The sequence below is a fragment of the Planococcus citri genome, chromosome 5 (genome assembly GCF_950023065.1).
Source record: "Planococcus citri chromosome 5, ihPlaCitr1.1, whole genome shotgun sequence".
Classification (NCBI taxonomy): domain Eukaryota; kingdom Metazoa; phylum Arthropoda; class Insecta; order Hemiptera; family Pseudococcidae; genus Planococcus; species Planococcus citri.
The window spans coordinates 34,824,149-34,847,879 of record NC_088681.1 but is presented as its reverse complement, the minus strand read 5'-3'; the positions used below and the strand labels follow the sequence as shown (position 1 = coordinate 34,847,879).

At 33.5% G+C, this 23,731-nt stretch overlaps 2 protein-coding genes across 7 annotated transcripts in view; one reads left to right on the top strand and one right to left on the bottom strand.

The window, feature by feature from the left end:
• hiw (highwire) overlaps nucleotides 1–23,731 on the top strand; it is a 304,196-nt gene that overhangs the window by 157,213 nt on the left and 123,252 nt on the right. For all 5 annotated transcript variants that reach the window (XM_065366873.1, XM_065366872.1, XM_065366871.1 and 2 more), the window contains exon 39: nucleotides 15,161–15,235. In XM_065366873.1, the coding sequence (XP_065222945.1) occupies nucleotides 15,161–15,235 (75 nt within the window). The remainder of the gene's footprint in view (nucleotides 1–15,160; nucleotides 15,236–23,731) is intronic.
• Nucleotides 8,755–23,731, bottom strand: part of LOC135847378 (uncharacterized) — a 92,916-nt gene continuing 77,939 nt past the window's right edge. For both annotated transcript variants that reach the window (XM_065366876.1, XM_065366877.1), the window contains 3 exons: nucleotides 16,405–16,827; nucleotides 15,842–16,134; nucleotides 8,755–10,557 (listed from right to left, as the gene is read on the bottom strand). In XM_065366876.1, the coding sequence (XP_065222948.1) occupies nucleotides 8,970–10,557; nucleotides 15,842–16,134; nucleotides 16,405–16,827 (2,304 nt within the window). In that variant the 3' untranslated portion in view covers nucleotides 8,755–8,969. The remainder of the gene's footprint in view (nucleotides 10,558–15,841; nucleotides 16,135–16,404; nucleotides 16,828–23,731) is intronic.

The following is a 23,731-nucleotide window of genomic DNA, read 5'->3' as shown; positions in this document are numbered from 1 at the left end:
CCAAGAGGTTCTCTCACTCTCTCAGTACTGCAGTGCTTATGCTTTCCTGATATATCGCGTTGTGCTCCGGAGCTTTCAGAATAGCATAGCATAGTGTATTCGGAATCGCGTTGTGCTTTTTTTTTCAAAATCGAGTTGTTTTTTTTAAAAATCACGTTGTGCTTTTTTTCAAAGTTCACGTTGCGCTTCTTTTTTAAAATCGCGTTGTGCTTTTTTTAAAAAATCGCGTTGTGCTTTTTTTTCGAAATCTAGTGCTTTTCAATTCCTAAAATTTGCATTGTGTTTTTTTTGAAGTTCGTGTTGTGCTTCTTTTTCTGAAATTGCGTGGTGCTTTTTTTCGAAAACGCGTTGTGCTTTTTTTCGAAAACGCGTTGTGCTTTTTTTCTAAAATTCGTGTTGTTTTTTCATTTCGAAGTTCGCGTTGTGCTTTTTTTCCAAAATCGCGTTGTGCTTTTTTTTTGAAATTGTATGGTGCTTTTTTTCGAAATCGCGTTGTGATTCTTTTTGAAGTTCACGTTGTGCTTTTTTTTCAAAATCGCGTTGTGCTTTTTTTTTTAAATCTCGTGTTTTTTTTTTCAAAATCGCGTTATGCTTTTTATCCAAAATGGTGTGGTGCTTTTTTTCAAAATTTTGTTGTGCCTTGATTTTTGAAGTTCGCGTTGTGCTTTTTTTTCAAAGTTCGCGTTGCGCTTTTTTTTAAAAATCACGTTGTGCTTTTTTTCCAAAATTCGCGTTATGCTTTTTTTCCAAAATAGAGTTGTGCTTTTTTTTAAATCATCATTGCGTTCTGCTTTCAAAATCCCAATTGCTTTTTTCCAAAGTTGCTTTGTGCTTTTTTTGAAAATCGTATTGTGCTTTTTTTCTCGAAATCACGTTGTGCGTTTTTTTTAAAATCATGATTGCGTTCTGCTTTCAAAATCCCAATCGCTTTTTTTCAAAGTTGCATTGTGCTTTTTTTGAAAATCGTGATGTGCTTTTTTTTCATAATCGTATTGTGATTTGTTTTTAAAATCATGATTAAATCATGATTGCGTTCTGCTTTCAAAATTCCAATCGTTTTTTTCGTATTTTGATTTTTTTCGGAATCTTGTTCTATTTTTGAAATTTGCGTTGTGATTTTTTTCTAAATCGCATTGTGCTTATTATTTTGAAGTCGCATTGTGCTTTTTTCGAAGTTGCGCCTTTTTTTGAAATTTTGTTATGCTTCTTTTCCAAAATTGTGTTGCGCTTTCCAAACTAAAGAAGCTACGCACACTGTTACAGCTGCGCCAGGCGCAGCTGTCTAGTTTTTTTTAAAAATGGAAATCGAATTTTCAACTTTGCAAAATTTGTTTCTTTATTCACTAGGTAATAATTTGGAAACCTTTTCAAATGATAAAAAAAATTTAATGGATGTTTCAGTATACGTGTTTTATTGCTCACATTTTTTTCTTTAACGTTCTTAAATAATATTGTATGTTTTTCATTGCTAATCTGATAGTTTTGTTACTCACCTTGGAAAAAACACTGCATTAACCTAATTTAGTTTTAAATTACATTAATTCAGTGTTTTTTCCGAAGGAGGATAACAAAACTATGGACAAGATGAGTTGAGTTTTATTAATAAATATGTAGCTTCATTCATATTTTCCACTTGGTTTCCACTGTACATATATTATTCATGTGTTTCATTTACTTTCTTTATGTTGTTACATTATGTAGAACATCATCTTTAGGTACTTTCTACCAAACAGATTCCATCAGGTGAAAAATTCATAGGTATAGTTCTGTTCATACGGCTTTTTGTATTTTGTGTTCCATCTGTGATTGGCGCGGGAATGTAAAATTGAACTAGTGATCGTTATTAGGTCTATCCAGTTATTTGAAGATCGATTTCGTCAGATCATGCTTCATGAAATTGATCAATATTACTCCTCTTACGTAATTTGTAGTTGCTTCATTCATGTAATTCAACAAGAGCTGCGGGAGCTTGCGCGATATTAAAGATTAAGTAGGCATTGTTTCTTTTTTTGTTCCGTGTCTGTACCATATTCTTCGAATCCCTTAAATTTTTTTCTTCATTAAAGTACCTACATATTGCCGACTTTTAAGCATTGAAATATCTTGATTTATCCACTTCAGAATCGAATTGGAGTTGATGGTGTCGGTACATACCTAGTTGGTAACAAATCACGATAAAAAATTCATTCAAGTCTTCGTATGATTTGTGCTCCAGTTCAATGTCACACCAATGACTTGTTTGTTTACTTGTATCGGAGTGTTTCATGGCAAAATGTGGAAAATGTACTTTAATTTTTCCTTTGAATTTGCTGTGGTTGTTATTATTTTGAGTGGGGGATGTCTCGGTTCCCTTTGCTCGTATATATTGTAATGCAGGTACTTATAGATGTTTTCTTATCGTTTGGTGGTGTGGTTTAATTTAAATGCATTTCAAATCAAATTAGATACGTCAGAGAAATTACACATCTTCCCATGCTGCTAGTTCTATAGGTGGATGGCATTTTAGATATGCGTAGGTTTAATTTACCAAGTACTTACCTAAGCAAATAGGTAGTTGAATGTGTTCATGTATTCACAACACAGATTTTCATGACATAGTTACTGATCTCATTTAATATTAAGACTGAGAATAATTAATCTCCTGAAAACTCGTTCCTTCGTTCGACACGATAAGTTATCGAATATTGAAATTTTTGAAATGATTTTAATCTCTTGATCCAACGTAGTAGCCTACTCCAATCAATGAATATTTGATCTACGAGTATCTTGATAAAAATGAAAAAATGTTTCAAATAATTTACAAAAAATACCTAGGTACCTAGCTAGTTGATTTTATGATTTTTATAATATTGCGGGCATGTGTTTATGCATATCAACAACCATTCATCGTCTCGACAATTTTATGAAAGAATATCAATTAGAAATTTTATTTTTTTACAAATTTGCTTTTCACGACTTTTTTCTTTTTCTTACTTAAAATGCCAAGTACCCACTTCTACTCTTGATTTTCAGCAAAAACGCGAAAAAAATCAAAATTTCACCAAAATTGACCTAGAACGCTAAAATTTTGAAAAGTGTAATATTTTTGACTCCCTAAATCGATTGTAAATGGTTTCGAACCGTTTCAAGAAGTTCTGAATCCTTCATAAAATTTTTGAAATTTGGAATTTCCATAAAATTTTACTGCAATGAAGTTGTGAAGTTGAAATTCACTTTAAACTTCAATTTAAGACGCTATATGAGTCAGTTGGAGGTGGTTTCAAGTCATTCTAGAGCTTCCAGAAATATTGGGAGGTTCCAGATTTTTAAAAAGTATCATAAAAACTGCTCAAATCAACTTTAGCACGTATAAATACGAACGTGATCTCAGCATGTTTAAATTAAGGTGTCAAGTGAATTTTAGCTTTCCCACTTCACTGGGTAGAATTTTATTTCCTGTCGATTCGAGAGGTCGAAAATAGGCTGGATATTCTAGTTCAATTTTTCGGGGGATTTTGATTTTTTCACATTTTTTGCACAAAGATTTTCAAAAATTCATATCGGCACCAAAAATTTTGGGTGATGTATTTTTGCCTGATCTTTTGAGTTAGGATCTACCTAGTACAATAATTTTCCTGCTGGTTTGGATTCTCTCTTTGCAAGAAATTTTTCATTTTTTAAAAATCAATTTATGTAGGTAAAACTTTGCATACCTATCTACATAAATAGGGAAGTCATTCGCAATAATTTGAATTAATAAGTTCGATTTTCTTGATGATTTGTTCTTCCTTCCTTATTTTCGTAGATATGTATTTATCAGAGAGCATGAGTTGGTTAATGAAGCATCAAAAAAATTAATTAATTAAACCAATTAATTTTCTGAATAATAAACTTAGAAATAGTTAATTCGAGTAGTTACTTACCTGAAATCAATCCTTCATTCTCATTACCCACTATAATTATAGTGCTGAAAAATCGATAAGGCATTTTTTGTTAAATTGGTTTACCGAAATAATTCCAAGAATTCGGACATTTTAAATTGCACGCGAAATGTTGAAATTTTTTCAAAATTAAAGGAAAGTTGTAAAAATATTTCAGATGGTATCGTAAAAAGAATTAACATATCGGGTTACATACAATCCCTTCGGCCATTCCACAGGTCTCTAATTTAGAAATTTTCTTCGCATTAATCATGAAATGCTCCGGCAGGTGGTCCTTCCTCCCCTCTTCTTAACACGTCCATTGGTAACACACGAGATACGATCATTTTTCCCCATACTTTGGTATATCATTTAAAACTAAGTAGGTATATGTGGGGTACCTACCTATTGATCAAAAATCAACTTTACTTTCTATTTAATGAGTTAATTTACATAGCGTAGGTAATTTTTCTGCGGACCGTAGAAAATTTAGAATTTTACATGAAAGTACCTTAGGGTAGGTAATTTTAACCCTCGTCAATTTATTAAAAATTCATTTTTTTGATACCTACCTAGTACGTACCTACGTTTTGCAAATGCATAAATAAAATATATAAATCGAAAATCACGCTAATCGAAGCGAGAATACGTCACGTTTGTCGAATCGATGTGATTTAATTCTTTCTTCTTCTAATTCAATGAATAAATTTCGGAGAGAAAATCGTGTAAATGACAGTAAGATTACACAGAATAACGTATTTATCTCGAAAATGTGGATTACATTCGTCGAATAGCGAAATACGCGAGAAAAAATGAGAAAATATCCCATTATAGAAAAATATACTACGAGCGAATTAGTTTTTTCTCTCTCTATTTTTTTTTTGCAATTGCGATTTTGACGTGAAATCTCAAACGAGGACATATTAATTTAGTTGAAAAAGGAAAAAAATAGTGTTTTGTAACCGAAGATATAAAGAGAATAAAGTTTCAGCGTGATTTTAATATGCATTCGGTCATCGTATGCACATGTGCCATATCTACGTGAATGATTGCGAAACGCAATTGACCGGAAGTTATAAGGACTTTGGGGTGTGATGAATTGAAGCAAAATATGGCGTCTTGGGTGATGCTCGATAACAGTCGGAGTAGTTGTATCGAGAAGATACATGTTTTGACAGTTATCGAAGAAACGAGTTGAAAAAGTGAGCGAGAAATTTACATTATGAACGGGCGAATATGGGGTAAAAAGAGACGTAGAAAATTTTGCGGGTTTTCGAATAAGAAAACGCTGAGAAAAAATTATGGTGATTGAGTAGTTGGTGGAAATGTCATTTACATAAAATGTCACACACACCCTTTGTTTTATGTCCGAATAAAAAATATTTTAAAAGGGTGTTTTTTTTTGCATACATGTGCTGTTGTAGTCACGAAATGTAGTATATACTTTCGTTTGTATAATAAATACGGTGTTAACTACCAGTGTCGTGGCGAAATAACTCGATAAATTGTAAAAGAATAAAACCTACAAGAGCGAAAATTCAAACAAAAGTTCAATTTGTATTTCAAAAGTCACGTATTGTACCTACGAAAAAAAATCATCTGCATGTCGGAGGATAGAAAAGCAATGTGCGAGATATAGCCAGGTCAAAATTCACTTCCGTGTATACTTTTAAGGGTAAAGTAGCAACATAAATATCCGGGTATTTATACGGTTTACTAATGCTCCAATTTCGAGGAAAAACGATACTCACTTTGGATTTGTGTTTTTCTCGAATAGTTGCGAGAAGTGGCTATTTTACGTAGAATGTTGAAATTATCTACCATCCAATACGTGGTAGGTTTAGATAGGTACTTTACTATCTTAGTCATTGATTTCGCAAACTTTTGACATGGATACGTTTTTTGAGTTGGGAGTCTGTGCAAAATTTTTATAAGTTGAAAAACCCCCTTCACTCGATGAAATGAACTCATAGCTAACAAAAAAATCAAAATTCGAAAAAATTCAAGTTTCAATTTCAAACATAAAAAAAAGTTTAAATTTATTCAGTTGTCTTATCTTGACCTCTTTATGACGTACAAAAAAATTGATAAAAATCACACTCATAGCAACAAAATTAAAATTCGTCCATTTTTTAAATTTTTTCGAATTTTGATTTTTTTGTGATGAGTTTATTTCATCGAGTGAAGTAGTTTTTTCAACTTTTTCAGCAAATACGTAAAAATAGGGGTCAAATGTGTCAACTTCCCCAGTCAAAACTTTTTTTCATGTTTTAAATCAAAAAATCACATTTTTTTTCAAACTTTCAATTTTTTTAAATCGACTTTACGAAATAATTCCATCCCAATTTTCAATTTTTTTTATATGTTACTTAGCATAAAAACATGTCCATACTTAATATATTTTTTTCAGAATTTTTGAGAGTCGGAACGATATGAAAACTACGTTTTGAAACTTTTCGAGCTAATTTTTCGTACGAAAAAAAGTGGCAACACTGATTTTTATGATACCACCAAAAAACCTTTCAAAACCCCTAACTATTGGAAAAAATTCCATTTTGATAGGTATCGCGGTTATCGAATAATCCACTGCTGAAATGGATTAACTATATTTCAAGTTTCTTGAATAATTTGACACTCCCTAGCAGCTTTTAAAAAAGGGCCAGAGGGCTGCGATTAGCGCCATTGGTCATCCTTTCGAGAGGCCTTCGCACAGGAAAGATTTCAAAAAAATCGCCTCCCCCCCCCTTACCACTGTTTGGACAAATTGACGTGGAATGCCTCCTATAGGTAATAACTTGAAAAAAAATTACTAAAGAAGGAGGGTCATTATGGCCATTTTCGTGCCCCTCGTTACTTCGAGACTTGAATGGCCTTTTCTTATAGGGGATGGTCCTTATTATTATTATCGGGTGATATTTTCCCAGGGGAACCCATAGGGGGGCTGTGGGGTGGCCCCAAAGTCGAAAATTTCAAAAATTTTTAGAACCACTGCTCGAAAATGTAAAAAATTAAAAGTAGCGAATATATATTGCTTTAAGGGTAAGCAATGCAGCACGTAACGCTTTTTTCATTTTTGACCTTTTTGGGGGTTGTGGTGGGGGTATTTCTATTTTTGAAAATTTTGGAACCCCCTTTTTTGACCCTTCCCGTCGAGCCCCGCTAATGCCCTTTTCATGGTTTATTGCTACTAGTAGTAAGTTCAATTGATATCATTTGCAACCCCCTCAACAACTTGGCTCATATCGAAAAATTCAATTTTTGACTTTTTTTTGAGGTCCACATTTTTGGGAAACCATGAAAAGCTATCGAGGTCCGGTTTGCGGCAAAGATGTTGCATTTTACTTCTTAATCGACTGGCATGCTTAAATTTTTATTTCAAGTCAATTTTTGACTTCATCTTTACAGATCACTTTCAGGGGTGGCGAACTTTGAGAACCCCTGAAAAAAGTTCTAAAGTCAATTTTTTCAAACTTTGACCTGAAATGGTCTTAAATACATGTGTTTAACCAATACAATATGCGAATGCGATACTTTCATTCAATTTAGTCATTTTGGCTGATTTTATCAAAAAAAATAGCGATTTAACAACAGGCATAGCATTATCGAAGTAGTGATTTAACAACAGGCATAGCATTACCGGCAATAATGCTATGCCTGTTGTTAAATCACAACTCTTTTTTGATAAAACGCTGCTTTTTTTGGATAAAATCAGCCAAAATGACTAAATTGAATGAAAGTATCGCATTTTCAAACTTTTGTTTTGGGCCGCACCCTACTGGAGACCAAAGGTATTTCGGTTTTTATTTTAATTACCATCGACCGTTTCAAGACTCACTCAATTTTTTGGCATCCCCCTCCACCAATGTGACCCTTCTTCTTTCGCCCCAAAATTGGGGTTTCCAGAAGTTATTTGATTGCAAAATTATGTCACTGGCAGTAGGTATATCGCTTTTTTTGGTGGTGCCGTGACACAAAAAACACATTTTTGAGTTTTTTTTTTTAATTTTTGAAGAAGACCCACCTCGAGAAAAAATGTGAAAACAAATACCAATTTATAGTACTTCCCATGCAGATATGTTTTTGAAAGAAGTAAAATTTTGTGTACCAGCACTAGGTCCGGAGATACGGTGGTTTCAAATTGTCATTTGTCAATATCTCCCCCCTCCCATGGGTCAAAAAATTTTGAAAAAATTTACGTTGCTGGACTCATGTCTCCTCAATACATATATTTTGGGTGAATTAAAAAATGTTTATTCAAAACTCGTTGAAATATGTTTTTTCCCCTGAGAAGAAAATTGTTTTCCCGCCATTAGAGGCAAAGGAAAATTCATTTTTTCCTACCCCAATATTCATTTTCTGATTTTTCGACCAACTTTTCACTTCTATGATCAAAATTTGATTTCAATTTGGGGCTTTCGTACTAACTTGCTCTTTCAGTTTTGGAGATAGTCAGCACGTCCATTTTGTAATTTTTGCTACTCAGCTTCTGGTTCCCAACTTCACGAATAAAAATTAAAATCATAAAAAACTGACTTTTTCCCCTTTTTCTTCAAATTAAAAGATGAAAAAAAATTGAATATCGAGAGATCAGATTATAAAATGAAACTGGAGTTCTATACCAAAAATAAATTTTATTGTTTGCTTTAAAACCAAAATGTTAGCGTAAGTATTTTCCTTATTTTTTTTTATCTTCACTTCAGCTTTGCATGTCGACTTCACTTCAATCAAATTCATTAATCATTTTTCGCTTCCGTACGCACTCCGGATCGATACACTAAACTGATCCTTTGATGAACTTTATTCATCCAGTTCACTATAAAAAAAAACTACCATCTGCTCAATAAATTAACGAAAATTCAAACAAGTGTTAAATTTGTATTTTTAAAAATCACATTTACGTATAAAAAAAAAATAAATCAAGACGAAAAATCGTAATAAAAGGAAAAAGAAACGCATTAATCATATATAGTATAAGAAAGGGACACGGGGGAGGAAGGAAATTCGTAAAATCGAAATACTATACATATTCACATACGCTACTAAAACTATAATATAAATTTTATCACAGATTCACGATTCAGTTCGAGAATTTCCGAGATCTTTGTTACTCGTAATTTGATTTTTGAGCGGTGGCGTGACGGGTAAAGGTCGGCCACTGACGACACTGACGTTACTCAGCTCCGAATAAATGGGAATTTTCGCATCCCTCGGGTCTTCGTAATCAGCCAAAGTAATATTTTCGCCTCGGTCACGTAGTTGTACTTGAGACGACTTTGACGGGCCGCACTGATCGTATGGCAGTTCGTAATACGCATACGATTGCCTATCTGTCGGCTCCATATAATCCGAAATGGAAGGTCTGGTCGTCGACAACGTCGACAATGGCGACAATTTCAGCGACGAATTGGAAAATGATGAAGTGGTAAACGATTGAGGCGATAATTTGTCCGGCGAAGGCGCCCTCGTGCCTTTGTGCGCTAATGTCTTAAACGATCGATCATACCGTCGCACTCGCTGTTTGCCGGGTTTTATCACGTCGTATACGTTACCCATTAAATCTTCATCTATGGCGAAATTCATGTCGACGAATTCCTCTCCTAATACGTTATTATTGCAGTTCTCTTCGACTTTAATCAAATCGTACAAATGTTCTATCATATTGCGAGCTTCGCCGTAGTTCTCCGGATCGTCTAATTTTTCGCGCAGATTTTGCAGCAACTCTTGAGTCAATTCTTCGGGTAACGTTTGAGTGGCTTTATCTTCGCAAACGTACGTTTCTTCTAAATCACCCGCGCTGCTGAGTAATTTTTGAGGCCATATTTCCGTATACTCGTGAATGGATACTCGAGTTATAGAGCTGGCTGAAGTAGCTCTGGTCATACCGTGAGACGAAGACATTAATCGCGATACAAACGACGATAGACTACAACCGATAGACGAGGTAAAAAAGCAACTAGATACTTGGTAACCTTTCCTATTAAACCACATGAAAAGGCTTAATAATATCATGACGAATACTCCTCCTAAAGCTGCAGCCATCAGAGTAGTGATCAGTTTACGTTCTTCGTCTAGTTTATTCTCGTTAATGATACCCACAGCTTTGATAATATTAGGGTTTTGATTATTAACGATAGGAGACTCGTTATCTACGCAAACAATGGTTTCCTGAGCATTGCAAACAAATTCGCTGAAATTTGCCACCCTCATGAAGCCTTCGGGATGTTTGAAACATTTGGAAAAAACCGTATTCAACGTGCAATAGCTTTCGTTGTATAAAGACTCGATCAACAGGTCGCTACCGCCGATCGAACTTTTCATCCAGGATCCTAAATCACATCGGCAAGCTCGAATGAAAATATTTTCGCCGACTTGAAAAGGCGCCATCTCGTTGATATCGAATTTCAACGAGTTATATTTCAATTTTTCTAAAATATTACCGACGAAATGAAATTCAGCTTGTTGTTTGGTGAGCTCGTCGCTATATGGCACGTTAATAGCTTCGTTCTCTAAATTACGTAAAGTATTATTTTCGATGATAGCTTTTCTCCAATCTTTTAACGTGATGCCGCGCTCTTCTACGTGTTCGAAAACGTTGTTGAGAAAATGAACGCTGTACATTGTGGACATGTTGAAAGCTTCTTTTTCCACCGTTTCCACTCTGCAACATAGAGAATTCATTTTTTTAAGTACTCTGTGCGAAATGGTGCGACCATTTTTAATACCGGTATGGTATGCGTTTCGCGTACCATCTATGTTTACCTAATGTGTAGGTGTATATTGAAAAATGTTTGATGTGTGAAATTCAAAAAATACGCAGTAGGTAGGTAGGTAGGCAATGGAAAGAGTTTATAGCTACGAGATGGAGGTGTTTCCGGTGTATTATGTCGTTTTGCTTTAATGTTGAATTTTTAGTATAGGCTTTTTTCAAGCGTTAGTTTTATTGTAAATAAATTACTAAATGAATCGCCAGTGTTATCGTCAAAATGAGCTTTTCGGTTGGAAAATTTTTCATAAGCTTGGGTAATGGAATTTTGATTGTGATTTTTTTGAGGGGAAAAAAATTTAAAAACTTCAATAATATTTTAATTTTTTTTACGAAACTGGTATTTTCTGAGAACTTTAAGCATGAGTTATTACTTTTTTCTGGATTTTTATTCTCTTCTCTCTCTTTTTTCCTCAGCCTCTTTCGCTGATTGTTCTTTCAGAAGTCACAAAACATCATCACACTTTTTCGAATCACTTGTGCTTAGTTTATCTATAAGTGAGCTTTTTCACAGTTTACTTATTTAGCATTGAATCCGTTTTTTTTCAGTTTAAAGAAATTTTTAATCCAAAGAAAATGAATTGTGGTAAAGGAATTTTAAATCAAAATTGCAGGACTTCTGAGCCAAAATCTGAATTTTCTGGGTATTTTTTCAATTTTTAGCACCACATCAAATACATACTTTTCCAAAAGAAACCTCATAATTATGGATTTTTCTATTTCGTCAACTTTCAATTTGAAATCCTTCGGGAAAAATTACATTAGGAAATTGCAATTTCAACAATTATTGTTTTCAAATTTAGAAAAAATTTAATTTTGATTTTTCAGTTGAAATGGGATTTCTCTGTTAATTAAAAATGTAAATATTACCTGAGTATTGATTGATTTTTTTTTAAAATTTAAATTGCCTGCCAATTCAAATTTTTATGCATTATTTTCATCTTGTTGAATTCAATTTTTCGTTTAAAACAAATTTAATAGGTACCAAAACCAATATTTTTATTAATAGGTAAGTTTTGTATACAGAATTTTTAAAAACACGATCTTGGTATTTCATTTCAATTTCAAAAATCTTCAGAAATTTTTTTTAAAAAAGCCCACCAAACTCTTAGAAAACTTTAACACTATACCCTACTTACCAATTCATGAAATTGGAGTAGGTAAGTATCGCACAAAGTAAAGCAGTTTTACAAAACAAAAATTTATACTTTTTGAAAATTTTTATTCTGGAATCTTTCAGTTGTGCATAAATCTTGATGCTCATTCCAATCCCCTCCTTCACCCCCAACCCTATTGAATGGATTTTGGTAAGCATTAGTCGCTGGAATTCTTATGATTTTTTTTTTTCAAAGTCGGAAAGTTGGACATGTTTATGATACTTTTCTTCACATAGTTACATTCGTGGTTGTTTTTGTTTTTTTTTTTTTTGAAAAAAAATATAGAAATTAGGAAAGTATTTAAAATAAATTTTTCAAGAAAAGTGCTATTCATATGAGATTTTTTATGCTGAAGTTCTAATTTAATTCAGGGTGTCTAACAAAATTTCAAAATGAAAAAATAGGACTTTTATAGGACTTTTAGCAGGACTTTCAGCGGGTCATTTTTCCAGCATTACTGTGGAATTTTGTAATGTATTGGGGGGGGGGGGTCAAAATATATATTCAAGTTTTTAGCGACAGGAATTTTAGCGGGACTTTTAACAGGACAGTTTTTGAACACTTGGTATTTTTCAAGAGGGGGAGGCATGCAGTGGGCGAGGCAAAACTTGACATTCCAAATTTTTCGCTTATCCAATGTCTTCAAACATCCCAAGATTATTTTCAAGCAAGCGTACGTCGAAAAGGTAATTTTATCATTACAATTTTTGATGTATTTAGGTTCTTGTCAATGTAAAGAAATTTGGTGAATAAAAAACTTGTTTGAAACTAACAAATTTTTAAAAAATGTAAAAAAATTAATGGAAAATTTGGAAAAAAGCACAAATTTTTCGAATGTTTTGCTTCAAAATTTTGAAATTTAAATTATGATTTTTTTTGAAAATTTAAAAGTGGAAAAGAAAAGCTAACGGGCCCGAGCGAAGCGAGGGCAAAAGCTTTAGAAATTCAGTATTTTGAGAGGTATAAAAACGATGTTTTTTTGAGTGATAAGTTACCTATATTTTGCTACAAAATCTTAAAATTTAAAAATGATGATTCAACACCCCAATTCAACAAAAAGAAAAGAAAAGCAAACAAACCCGAGTGAAGCAAGGCTCAAAGTTTTCAAAAATTCATGTTTTGCTGAGAAGTAAAAAGAAATTGGTAATTTGGTAAAGAAGGAGGAGTTTATCTTTCTGATTCAAACTTTGAACATTTCTTGAATTTGAACAATAATTTACACATTGGGAAAAGTAAAAGCAAATAGCCCGAGCGAAGCGAGGGCAGAAGCTCTCAAAAATGTGTGATTCAAGTTTTACAAAAGTCGACAAATCAGCTCTTTTCTACAAGTTCAAAATTCCGGAAAGAAAGTGGGAAAAATTGAAAATTTGAAAAACTCATATTGGAAAAAATAGGACTTTTGGATAAAATTGTTGAAAAATAGGACACTAAAAGGACAAAAAGGTGTCATAGGCAAATAAAAGGACTTTTATAGGATATATAGGATAAATAGGAGTGTTAGACACCCTGTAATTTCTTATGTGACCCTCGAATAAAATTCTTAAGATGCCAAAGAGTTCAAGTTTTTTTTTTTTGCCCAACAGAAAAATACTACATATTTCAGAGTTTATCGAGATCAAGTAGCACGTTGCTCTTCTAATTTTGATGTTATGGGCAAGAAATTAAAGTGAAAAAAATGTTCACTCGCTGTGCTTCTTTTTGAGATTTTTTCATTTAATATGCGATCACGACTCCTTCAGATTTGATATTAGGCCAAAAAATTCAAATCGGATCGTCTTCAGACTCAATTTCCATCCTCATAATTTCAAATTGTTTGATAGGTTACATTTTTTTGAAAAATTGTTGCTCCTTCACTTTTCACGATATAGGCAACTTGTTCATCTAACGTGTGGTTTTTTTTACTGCAAAACAGTAGAAAATCCACTGAATTGGTCAGTCGAAATGATTACAAACACTGTTTCACATTTAGAGAGTACCTCATTTTTTTTACATAGGCGATGTTCAGATTTAATTCAACCTTGCCCCGGTTTGTTTTACCATAAATGAATTTTCCCCTCAATTTTTAGTTGGAAGTTTGTGATAAAATTCAGCTATGACGATCTATGATGAGAAATGAGAAAGAGAACAAGAAACCTGTTTCATGATTCAAAACTCTACATTTATCATAATTTTGTATGAGAATCTGTTCTATTGGTTGAATTTATGGGAGGAATTCCTCAAAAAATGAAAAGAATAAAATCACTATCATGTTTGAAGCTTTATTTTCTATAAGATACCTAACCTTACTTGAAGCGAATTTAATTTTAAACAAATGTAAAATTATTTTGCACATGAAGTTTTGAGAAATATTTCATTGTGAGATCATTGAACATTTGAAGAGGCTCGAAAGAGATACCAAATTTATGACCCAAATTATTCATTTTCTTAAAATTCTGAATAAATAAAGATGAAATAAAGTAGATTGTAAGGCACGAAAAATAAAACTCAGATCTCATGAAAATATAAAATAATATCACATCTCTCATTAAAACCTCTTTTTTTTCAACGTGAAGAATCATTAGACCTATCGATACCCATATTTGGTGATTTTTTTCAATCTTTTGTTACGATATTTATTTCCTATTTTATAACCCAAAATAGCGTACTACCGAAGAGAAAAAAGGTCTAAATTGAAAAGGCACAAGCTTTTAAAAACGTGGGAGAGTTCCTGGACTAAATTATGTGCAATAGTATTTCGTCGTTTCTGTTGAAGCTACACAATTTTAAAGGGCAACTCACCGGTTTCGTTCACATTTCGTATTTAGTGTAAGGGGTTCATAAATTTGAAAGTAGGTATCTCTCTGATTCTGTAAATATTTCTTGACTGATATTGCATTTTATGGGTGTTTTTGAAAAGGAAAAAAGAAGATCGAAAAACTGAGTATCCTACTTTAACTTATGTACTCGTCTGACTTTCAATACCTACGTGATTTTTTTAGGAGGGGGAATAAAGGATGTCGAAACAATGAACTCATCTTTAGTTCTTTTGGATGTGGGTTTATTTATGGCAAGAAAAAAGTACCTTTGGAGAAACTTGGCCTACTTTATTTCATCGTAATTGATTTTAGAAAATATACCTCGTCCTCGAGTCGACATTTTTTCAAAGGCTTGATTGGAAAATTCGCCTATAAAAATCTAAAAATCTCGAATATTGATGTCCGTCCATTATGTACGATAAAGCCATCGCTTACCTACTGGCCCCACCTCTCAATTTTATTTAGTAACTTCCTACGTTACCTAAGCTTACGACAAATAAAAATAATTGAATTTTAAAACCACATTTCGAACCTACTATGTTACAGATTGCCAACCACGAACGGTTTGATGGATTCATTTGCGATAGAAGAAATGGCCAAATCATTCTCCACAAATACCAGGTAAGCGGTTTATAATTATATTTTTACCGAGTCGTGTAATAACATAACTATTTCCTCAATTTATATAACGATTTTGGTAAATTGCCACGATTTGGAGGAATCGTGCGTCTCGACCTAAGATTTCAATAGGGTCATCCGCATAGATTCTATACGATGCACCCAAGTTTAAGTTATCGTATGGAAAATCATCGGACGAAGGCGACGGTGAGCAAAAGGAAATCCATTCTAAAATATTAGAATATTTTTCTCCATCTCCAGCCACACAGACGCATAATATAAGGAACGTATAAAAAGTGTCATATTGTAAGGAAAATGTACGACGTTTATATTCTACCGGGTGCAGAGTGTGTGCATCGTATCGTATCGTTACACATGGGGAGAATTGTGTATAAACCGCATTACTTGTCAGGCTCACTCGGTACTATACCGGACTGGAAATTGTATTTGATGTATATACGTGACTGGAGTCTAACGGTGGAAAAACACGCGCTCTCGAGTTGGCAATTGTTCTCCGCGTACAGATATTTTGGGGAGAAAATGGAGAAGTAGGTAGGTACGCGAACGCAGACACGGTTTATATTAAAAACGTTCGCTAATAAAACTCACTTAGAATTGTAAAAGGTGAAATTTGTCACAGCCGAATGTATGGCACCGGTGGATATCCGACAAATATTCACATCCGCGAATTGCAGACTCGTTAAAAGGCTCCGGTCGCTAAATGCTCCGCTAGATATTACATCCAAAGTGGTGTTTTCAATTTGTACCGAGTAGATTTCCAGCGCTGAAAATGCGTTCTTCTTCACCACCTTAACGTCGCAGTTAAGTAGTTTGATGATGGCAGCCGGTGATGAGAACATGTTTTCCGGCAAGTGCGGTAATGATGTTTTTCCAATGATTATCTGTAATAATTACTCGTCATTAGTTAGGTACCTACGAGTAAGTGAGTATATGTGACCCGCTCTGACAAAACCGACCGTTTCGACAAAAAAAAGTGTCCAAAATAATGGTGTTTAAAATGAGTTTTAAGGGTTGAAAGATCAGATTTTTGAGAAAAAAACATTTTTTGAAATTTTGTCGAAATGGTCGGTTTTGTCAGAGCGGGTCACATATAGCGAGTTTGTTCGAGGAATTGAAAGAGAAGTAATACATAGGATTGATGATTAACTTACTTTGGTCGAATACCCATGATGTGATGTAACTTTCTCGGAATTTTGAGAAAATGAATTCTCGGCGAAAAGAGCAGTTTTGACATCTTTCACGTTAGCCTCGCTAATCCAGGCGATTGCCTCGCGATGGTATATTAAACTGTTGCATTTTGTGATGGATACAGCTACAGGGCCACGACTCAGGTAAAACGCTTTCGATTCTATTTCTACTCGGTTGCAGTCTTTAATCTCGAGAAAAAATTGAGGTACGACTAAATTGGAAAATGCGTCTTTCTTTATGATCAGATTGTCTACATTTCGAAAAGTAACTTTTTGTAGGTAATTCAATTTGGAAAACGATCTGGCTTCTAGAATTACTGTCGCAGCTTCCGATATCTCGAATTCGTACGCTTCCGGTGGCATAAACGTCGCATTGATGATGGTTTCCTGTAACACAAGAAAATATCGTATTGGTTTAGATTTGGTTAATTTAGTTCAGGTTTGGTTGGGTTGGATTGGATAAATATTTTAAAACAAAATATTTTGGATGCAATATGAATTTAATGCCACTTATTAAAAGGTTGGACTCGGTTCGGACTTGAAATTACAATTTGACTGACAAAGGGACCCTTAAAGTCCGTCAAATTCAATCAAGTCACGTTACTCACATGAGCACCTTCATAATTCGTGAACCCCAATCGAGCTACGTAAAATTTGGCTCGCTGAAAGAACATGTCATACAGACTCTAGAACCATATTTTCAGCAGCCGAAGTTGATTTTTCAATTTTTGGCGAATTTTAGAAAATGCCAAAAATAGTCTATAATGGCATATTCATTTTCTATAACAAAAAAAAAATCGACCCGATCTGCAGCTTCTGAAAAAAGTTGACTCAGAGCACGTACTTGGTTACTTTTTAAGTACATAACTAAATTACTCAGTTACTAAAAGTTAGTTTTGGTTATTAAAATTTGTTTTCGTGGTATCTAACAAATTTTTTTTTTCAAAATCACTTTTTCACTACTTTTTTCACTACCTACATTTTTTGTGAGTGTTGCAGAAAATCTGACGTCATATTCGTACTCAGCGGTATCGAATCGTAAGAAAACGACACCAAAATCATCGATGTACCTAAGTTTATTTTTAAAATATCAAAAATTGAGGTGGGGGCTGAGAGCTCCGGAGGGGCTCTGTGAGTGTAAAACAAAATCGGACGTAATATTCGTGCTCAGCAGTATCGAATCATAAGAAAACGACACCCTACTCATTGATATTCATGTTTCCCAAAATTCTCATTTCACTCCCCCCCCCCTTTAAGACACATTTTTCCAACTTTTCAGCGCGGCGCACCTAGGCAAAAATTTTGAAAAAAGTACATGATGTTTGGGGGTCAATATTACGTTCAAAAAACATGTTTCTAAAATTGTACCTTGCAATCGAATCTTGATTCTTAAGGGCATAAAAAATTGGAAAAAACACCATTTTGAGGGGTAAATATGAGGAGAGGGGACATCCTGAAAAATTTTCAAAATCGGTTGAAATGGGGCTGAGAAAACTGAGAAAAGTGTTATTGAAGTGCCAAAAAAGGGGAGGGGGTGTTTATCTGAAATTTTTCACGCGGAAGTTTCCCAATGGTATCCACTTTCCATGCTAATATCAACTCGAACGCTTTCGGGGACCATTTCACCCCTCTTATGCGCTTATAGTCTCTATGTATTTTTCAGAAAACCCCCTTTCACATACAAGGAAAGTTAATACATCGTCGTTAGATCGGAAATTTGACGTAGATTTTTTTATTTAACCACACATTTTTCGCTAAAATGCAATGCGGAGGAGAAAATGGCGAAAAACTGAAATTGGGGGAGGTCCCACCCCCCTTTAAGGGGGTTCCGGACCCCGTAGGGGCGGGGACTTTTAGTATGTTGTTGAGGGGACCACTGTGAACAATATCTGAGAAAGATCTGTTTGATATTCAATTTTCCTGTAAAAATTTCTTTAATGACTGAACTATTAGAACTTGATTTAAAAAAAATAAATTTCCATCCTTTATTTTGAAAAAGAAAAGAAAACAAGCCCGAGCGAAGCGAGGGCAAAAGCTTTCGAAAATTGATGTTTCAAAAAGTAAAAATTTGTGTTTTTAAAATCCTGAAATTGTTTAATAAAGAAAATTCGCATAAATAAAATCCTTTGAAAATGAGTAAAAAAAAGATAATTTGGATGAAAATGATTTTTTTTGTTTAAAAAACGAAAAAAAAAATACAAAAAAGTGACTTTTTTGGAAGAAAAGTGACCAATATAGTGACTTTTTGATGAAAAAAGTGACCAAGTCACTATAAAAGTGACCCGCTACGATGCCTGTTTGAAGGTTTTTGTTGCACGTTTGAATTTTTTCACTACCTAAATTTTTGAAAAAATTCACTACTTTCACTGCCTGTTTGATATCTTGTTTTTCGACGTTTCAAACACTTACATAATTTGTTCATATGTACAATGCCCTCCAGCTATTGTTAAAATTGTCCAAGTCCCGATTTCTGCCACAAATACCAAAAAAAATTCATCGCTCGAGATTTGAAGTACCCAACTTTTCCCCTGTCTTTCTTATAGCAATGACTAGAAATCGTTATCTTGCCAAAAAGTCTTGATTTTTTTGTATATAGAAATTTCCCAATAGTCTCGTTCGAAAAAAAGTTTTGCTTTATAAATTTATTGTCAGAAACTCCTGCTTTTTGCCAAAATTGTCAGTCTTGTTTTTTGTCAAAAATTATCCATTACTTTCAAAAATTGACAAAAAATTTGGTTTTTTCAGCAGAATTGCTAAAAATACTTAATCTTCGTAATTAGAAAAAAAAATTGCAAACATTTTTGCTTTTTTTCAAAAATTGTCTAAAAATCAAAAATCTGGGTTTTTACCAAAAATAAATAAAAACCGCAAGGAAGCCTCGCTTTTTGAAAAAAGTTGCCAAGAAGTATACCTACCCAATTTTTTGCAAGTAGATTCATCAATTTTTTATTTCTTAGGAAGTTTAGTAGACCGCTTATCCTACTAATCCTGCTTTCACTGATGAGTTCTATGAGTCTTGTAGTTGTTCTGTTTTTTATCCAAATACCTACCCTATTTTTATTTTTCATTTTATTTTTTAAAAAACATTCGAAAAGTACTATCATAAAAGCAAAGAACTTCTTTTTTGATATTTTGAATTGAAAATTTTTCAAAAATATTGTTCCTCGATTCCCTATTTTTTTGTGTGATTTTTGAAGAAGTAAGGAATTTGTATTTTTTTTTCTTTTTTTTTTAGAACAACTCACGTTGAAAAAGTATGATCATAATTTCATTAAAAAAGTGCTCAAAATAAGGTCATCACGTCTGGGAAAAAATTCGCTCTCCCTCGTCCAAAATTTTCGACGCCAAAAATCTCATTATTTTCTTGGGTATAAAAATTGAAAAACACGATGCAGACTCGCAGAGGATAGTTTTTTAGGGTAGGGGAGATTACTTTTGAAAGAAGAAGTGCCAATGTGGAATTTTATGAGTGCTGCACTTTTGCAGCTAGGTGCCTACTTCTCAGGTTTGAAGCTCTTACCAAAGCCCAAATGGTCCATGACCTTTCGCAAGGTCTAATTCGTGAATTCTGTAATTTCATGAAAATCTTAAAATTGAATCTAGAGGTACTAAAACACTTGAAAAAAAATTCTGCTTTTATTATAAAATCGAGCCTAACCCAATTTATGTAATACAAAGAATTTTATTTTGAAAAAAAAAAAGAAAGAAAACCTCTTTACCTAACTTATTTAATATCGTTTATCGTCGAACCTTTCGACACGAATTGGAAATTAATAAAAAGTAAAATACGTTTAACCAAATTACGCCTCGGTATTTTCATCATATTATAAAATCGGAATAATTAAATTTGAAAACTTTGCGGGTTCCTTTTGTTGATAGAGAAATTGAGAAAGGAGTAGTTAATATTTTATACGCTTTACGTATACGTGTACTACGTAGATATATCGTACATTTCTCGTCCTTTACCAACATGAAGAACGCTAGTAAAACGGCTAAAAAGCGCAAATCAAATATTTCTCGGCTTTAGTCGAATGTAAAATCGTCGAGTAAACTCGAACGGCGGTAAAAGTTTTTACCATAAACACAAATACATAGTACATCAGTTATCAGGCGGTATTGCGGCGGCAACTTATCCTACATGTATAACTTTTTGTATGTAATATTTTTTGGAAAACTTTGCCACAAAAGTGGCGCCCGTTGGCAAGTTGTAAAAATGAATATGCATACGAATAATATGTAATATACGTGCGCGAGAGAAGAAAGCGCGGTACGAGATTTTTGCCATTTAATGCGTATGTATTCTTCTCATCTCATCGAGTCTGGAGTCAGCATCGAATCGATATACACCGCATAACACAATGTCATCAACGTGGAAGCCCTATAAAGCGATTTTCTTATGGCTCATTTTTCACATTTATGTTAATAGTTGTGCCATAAATGAAACGAGCTACTCGACGAAATGTACTTCCTATTTTGGATTGGTTGCCCCTTTGCTAACTCGCTCTGTTTTACATACGGGCCGCAGCTCAGTCGTCGATGGATGGAGATGGCGCTGCGCTGGCGGATTTCGAATATTTCCGCTAAATTCTATCGTCGCGTCGACAAAAATCGTCACCCTTTCGTTTAATATTGAAAAAAAGTCGACGAAAATGAAAGTGCCCTTTTTTGATCCACTCGATGATTCTTACCGAGATGCTAACTGCGTTTCTGTGTCGTTTAAAGGATCATCGGTGCCATAAAAACAGCGAAAATTACCAATAAGTCTATATACACAGATGGATTTCAGAAACCAAAAAGTACGATGACTCTAAAATTGAAGGGAACCTTTGTCAAAAGTCGAAACATATTAGATTTGCTGCACTTGAAAATCAATAGATAATTTTTTTAAAAAAAGGTTGCCGAGAAACAGGAAAGAAAACTTGGGAATTTTGGTTTATACATTATTTTTTAAAGAATATGAGGTGAAATAAGCCGCAAGGAGTGATTTTAAATTGCTGAAGAAAAGTCAACAGATCTCGTACTCAATTCTTTTCAAAAAAAAAGTTTGAAAAAGTTACAAAAAAAATTAAAAAACCTGAGAAAAACAAAACCAAAAAAAAAATCAGAACACAATTAAATTGAAATGTTTTGGTTTTCAAATTTTTAAAAGTTGGACTAAATATTTTGAAATTTTTTGATAAAAAAGCAAGACTTTCCCTCAGTTTTTGGCAACAGAGTGAGAATTTTTGCAGTTTATTCTGGCAAAAAGCAAAGCAATTCATTTAGGCAAAAAAAGTGAAACTTCATGGAATGTTTTGAAAAATAACTACGAGTAGATCAGGCGACGCGGTAGCGTTGCCACCCCGCCCTCCCACGGTTTCAAACGCGTCATGAAACGCGTTACCGTAGGCGGCGCAACGCCAGACGGAGTTATATTCTCAAATCATTTCATAATGTTAGCCCAGAATATTTCCAACGCAATTTTCTCAAAAACTATGCGTTTATTCAAAAAACGCATAGATACTTTTTTTCTTATTTTTCAAAGACCTTTCAGAATGTATAAGAATAATTTTTGTACGATAAACATTCGCAAAGTTTCAAGTAGCCAGTTTTTTGTCATTTTGGTAAAATTCTTCTTCAAGTTCCACTCAAAGTTAGAAGGATTGGCCGAACCAATTTTGATGAAATTTGGAATATAGCTTCGATTTGTCAACCATTACTGACTAAAAGCAAAAAATTGTAAATTTTTTGAAAATTGACCCTGCACCCCCCCTTTTTGGGCCCCAAAAATTTTCAAAATTGACCCAAAATATCAAAAGGCACTTCTCCACCACAAACTTGATGTTCATGCAAAAATTGAGCTTTGTAGTCCAATTACATGAAGCTTGAGTGGAGTCTAAAGATGCTGAAAAATGACAAATTTTGAAAAAACGAGCAGTATATTTATCCAAAGTACAATCAAACCAAAGCTGGGATAGATGTACGTACATCAAAAGGCACATCTACGATGTTGAAAGTACATTTGAACAAAATTTCAGCGTGATTTGTGCCCTATTCGAAGCTGTAGCTTTTCTTAATGAAGTAGTTTAATTATACTCAAAAAATGGCCAAAAATCCATTTTTTAAGAAAAGCTGCAGCTTGGAATAAAGTTTCAATCACGTTGAAATTATGTTCACATATACTTCAAACACCACGGAAGTGCCTTTTAATATTTTCAAATTGATATGAGCTTTCATTTATGCGCAATAATAATTATTATTGCACATAAACGTTCAATATCAAAATGTCCGTTAAATTTAAAGCACAACACGTGTTGGCGTTACAACGTGAGCGTTGTATGCAGTTGAAATGCGCCGTTATCTAAGCAGCTCAAGTGGCTGCTTGGTTTAAGCTTCCGCTCGCCACGCAGTAGACTCCGATTCGAACCCCATCAGAATCAAAATTTTTTTTCAATTTTTAATTTTGTAAGCTGATTTTTTCAATATGATTTTTATTTAATATGTTCAATTTTTAAAAATAAATTGTAAAAAAACGTTGTTTTTCACTTCCGAAAGTACAAATTTTCTTTTGCGCTTGTTTTTTTTTTTTTTTTTAAAGTAAACATGGAAAAAATTTCATTACGCAAATTTATTTAAAACAAACAAGATACATTTTTTCACCTGAAAAAACATGTTTTTTTTTTTTACTTCTTGAAATGACGTTTTGCTTTACTTTGTTCAGGTTTGTTTGGTTTTCATTAAAAAGTTGACATTTAAATTCCAAAATTTTGAACCCAAAAAATGGAACCTGAAAAACGCATTGTTTTTCACCTCTTGAATTTTTGAACGTTTTTTCACTCGCATCACTCAGCTATTTTTTCTATCCTTTTCCTAAACTAAAAAATTCCATTTTGAAACTTCAAAAAATTCAAAAAGGAAAATAATAATTTTTTTAATAGGTATTTTCATCAATTATTGGTAAACTTGTCATTTCATCTCTCATTTCATTTTAGAGATTTATATTCGCTATTTGTCATTTTATTTGACAAAATTGAAAGTCTTTTTTTAACTGATCGGCGAATTTTTGGTCAACCCCTTCCCCCATCACTCTTGAAAACCCACTGTTTTTATTCCAGTCAGTTTAATGACAAATGTCCAGTAATCTGTCCACTCTCTGCATGCTCCTGCCACCAATGCTATTTTCATTAATTAAATTAAACACTTCATCACAATAATATAGAAAAAAAGTACTGATATCCTCCAAAAAAACTCTTCAAAAAAGAATTACACCCCGCCCTCTCCACGATTCCTAATGAACCTACTCCATGAACAA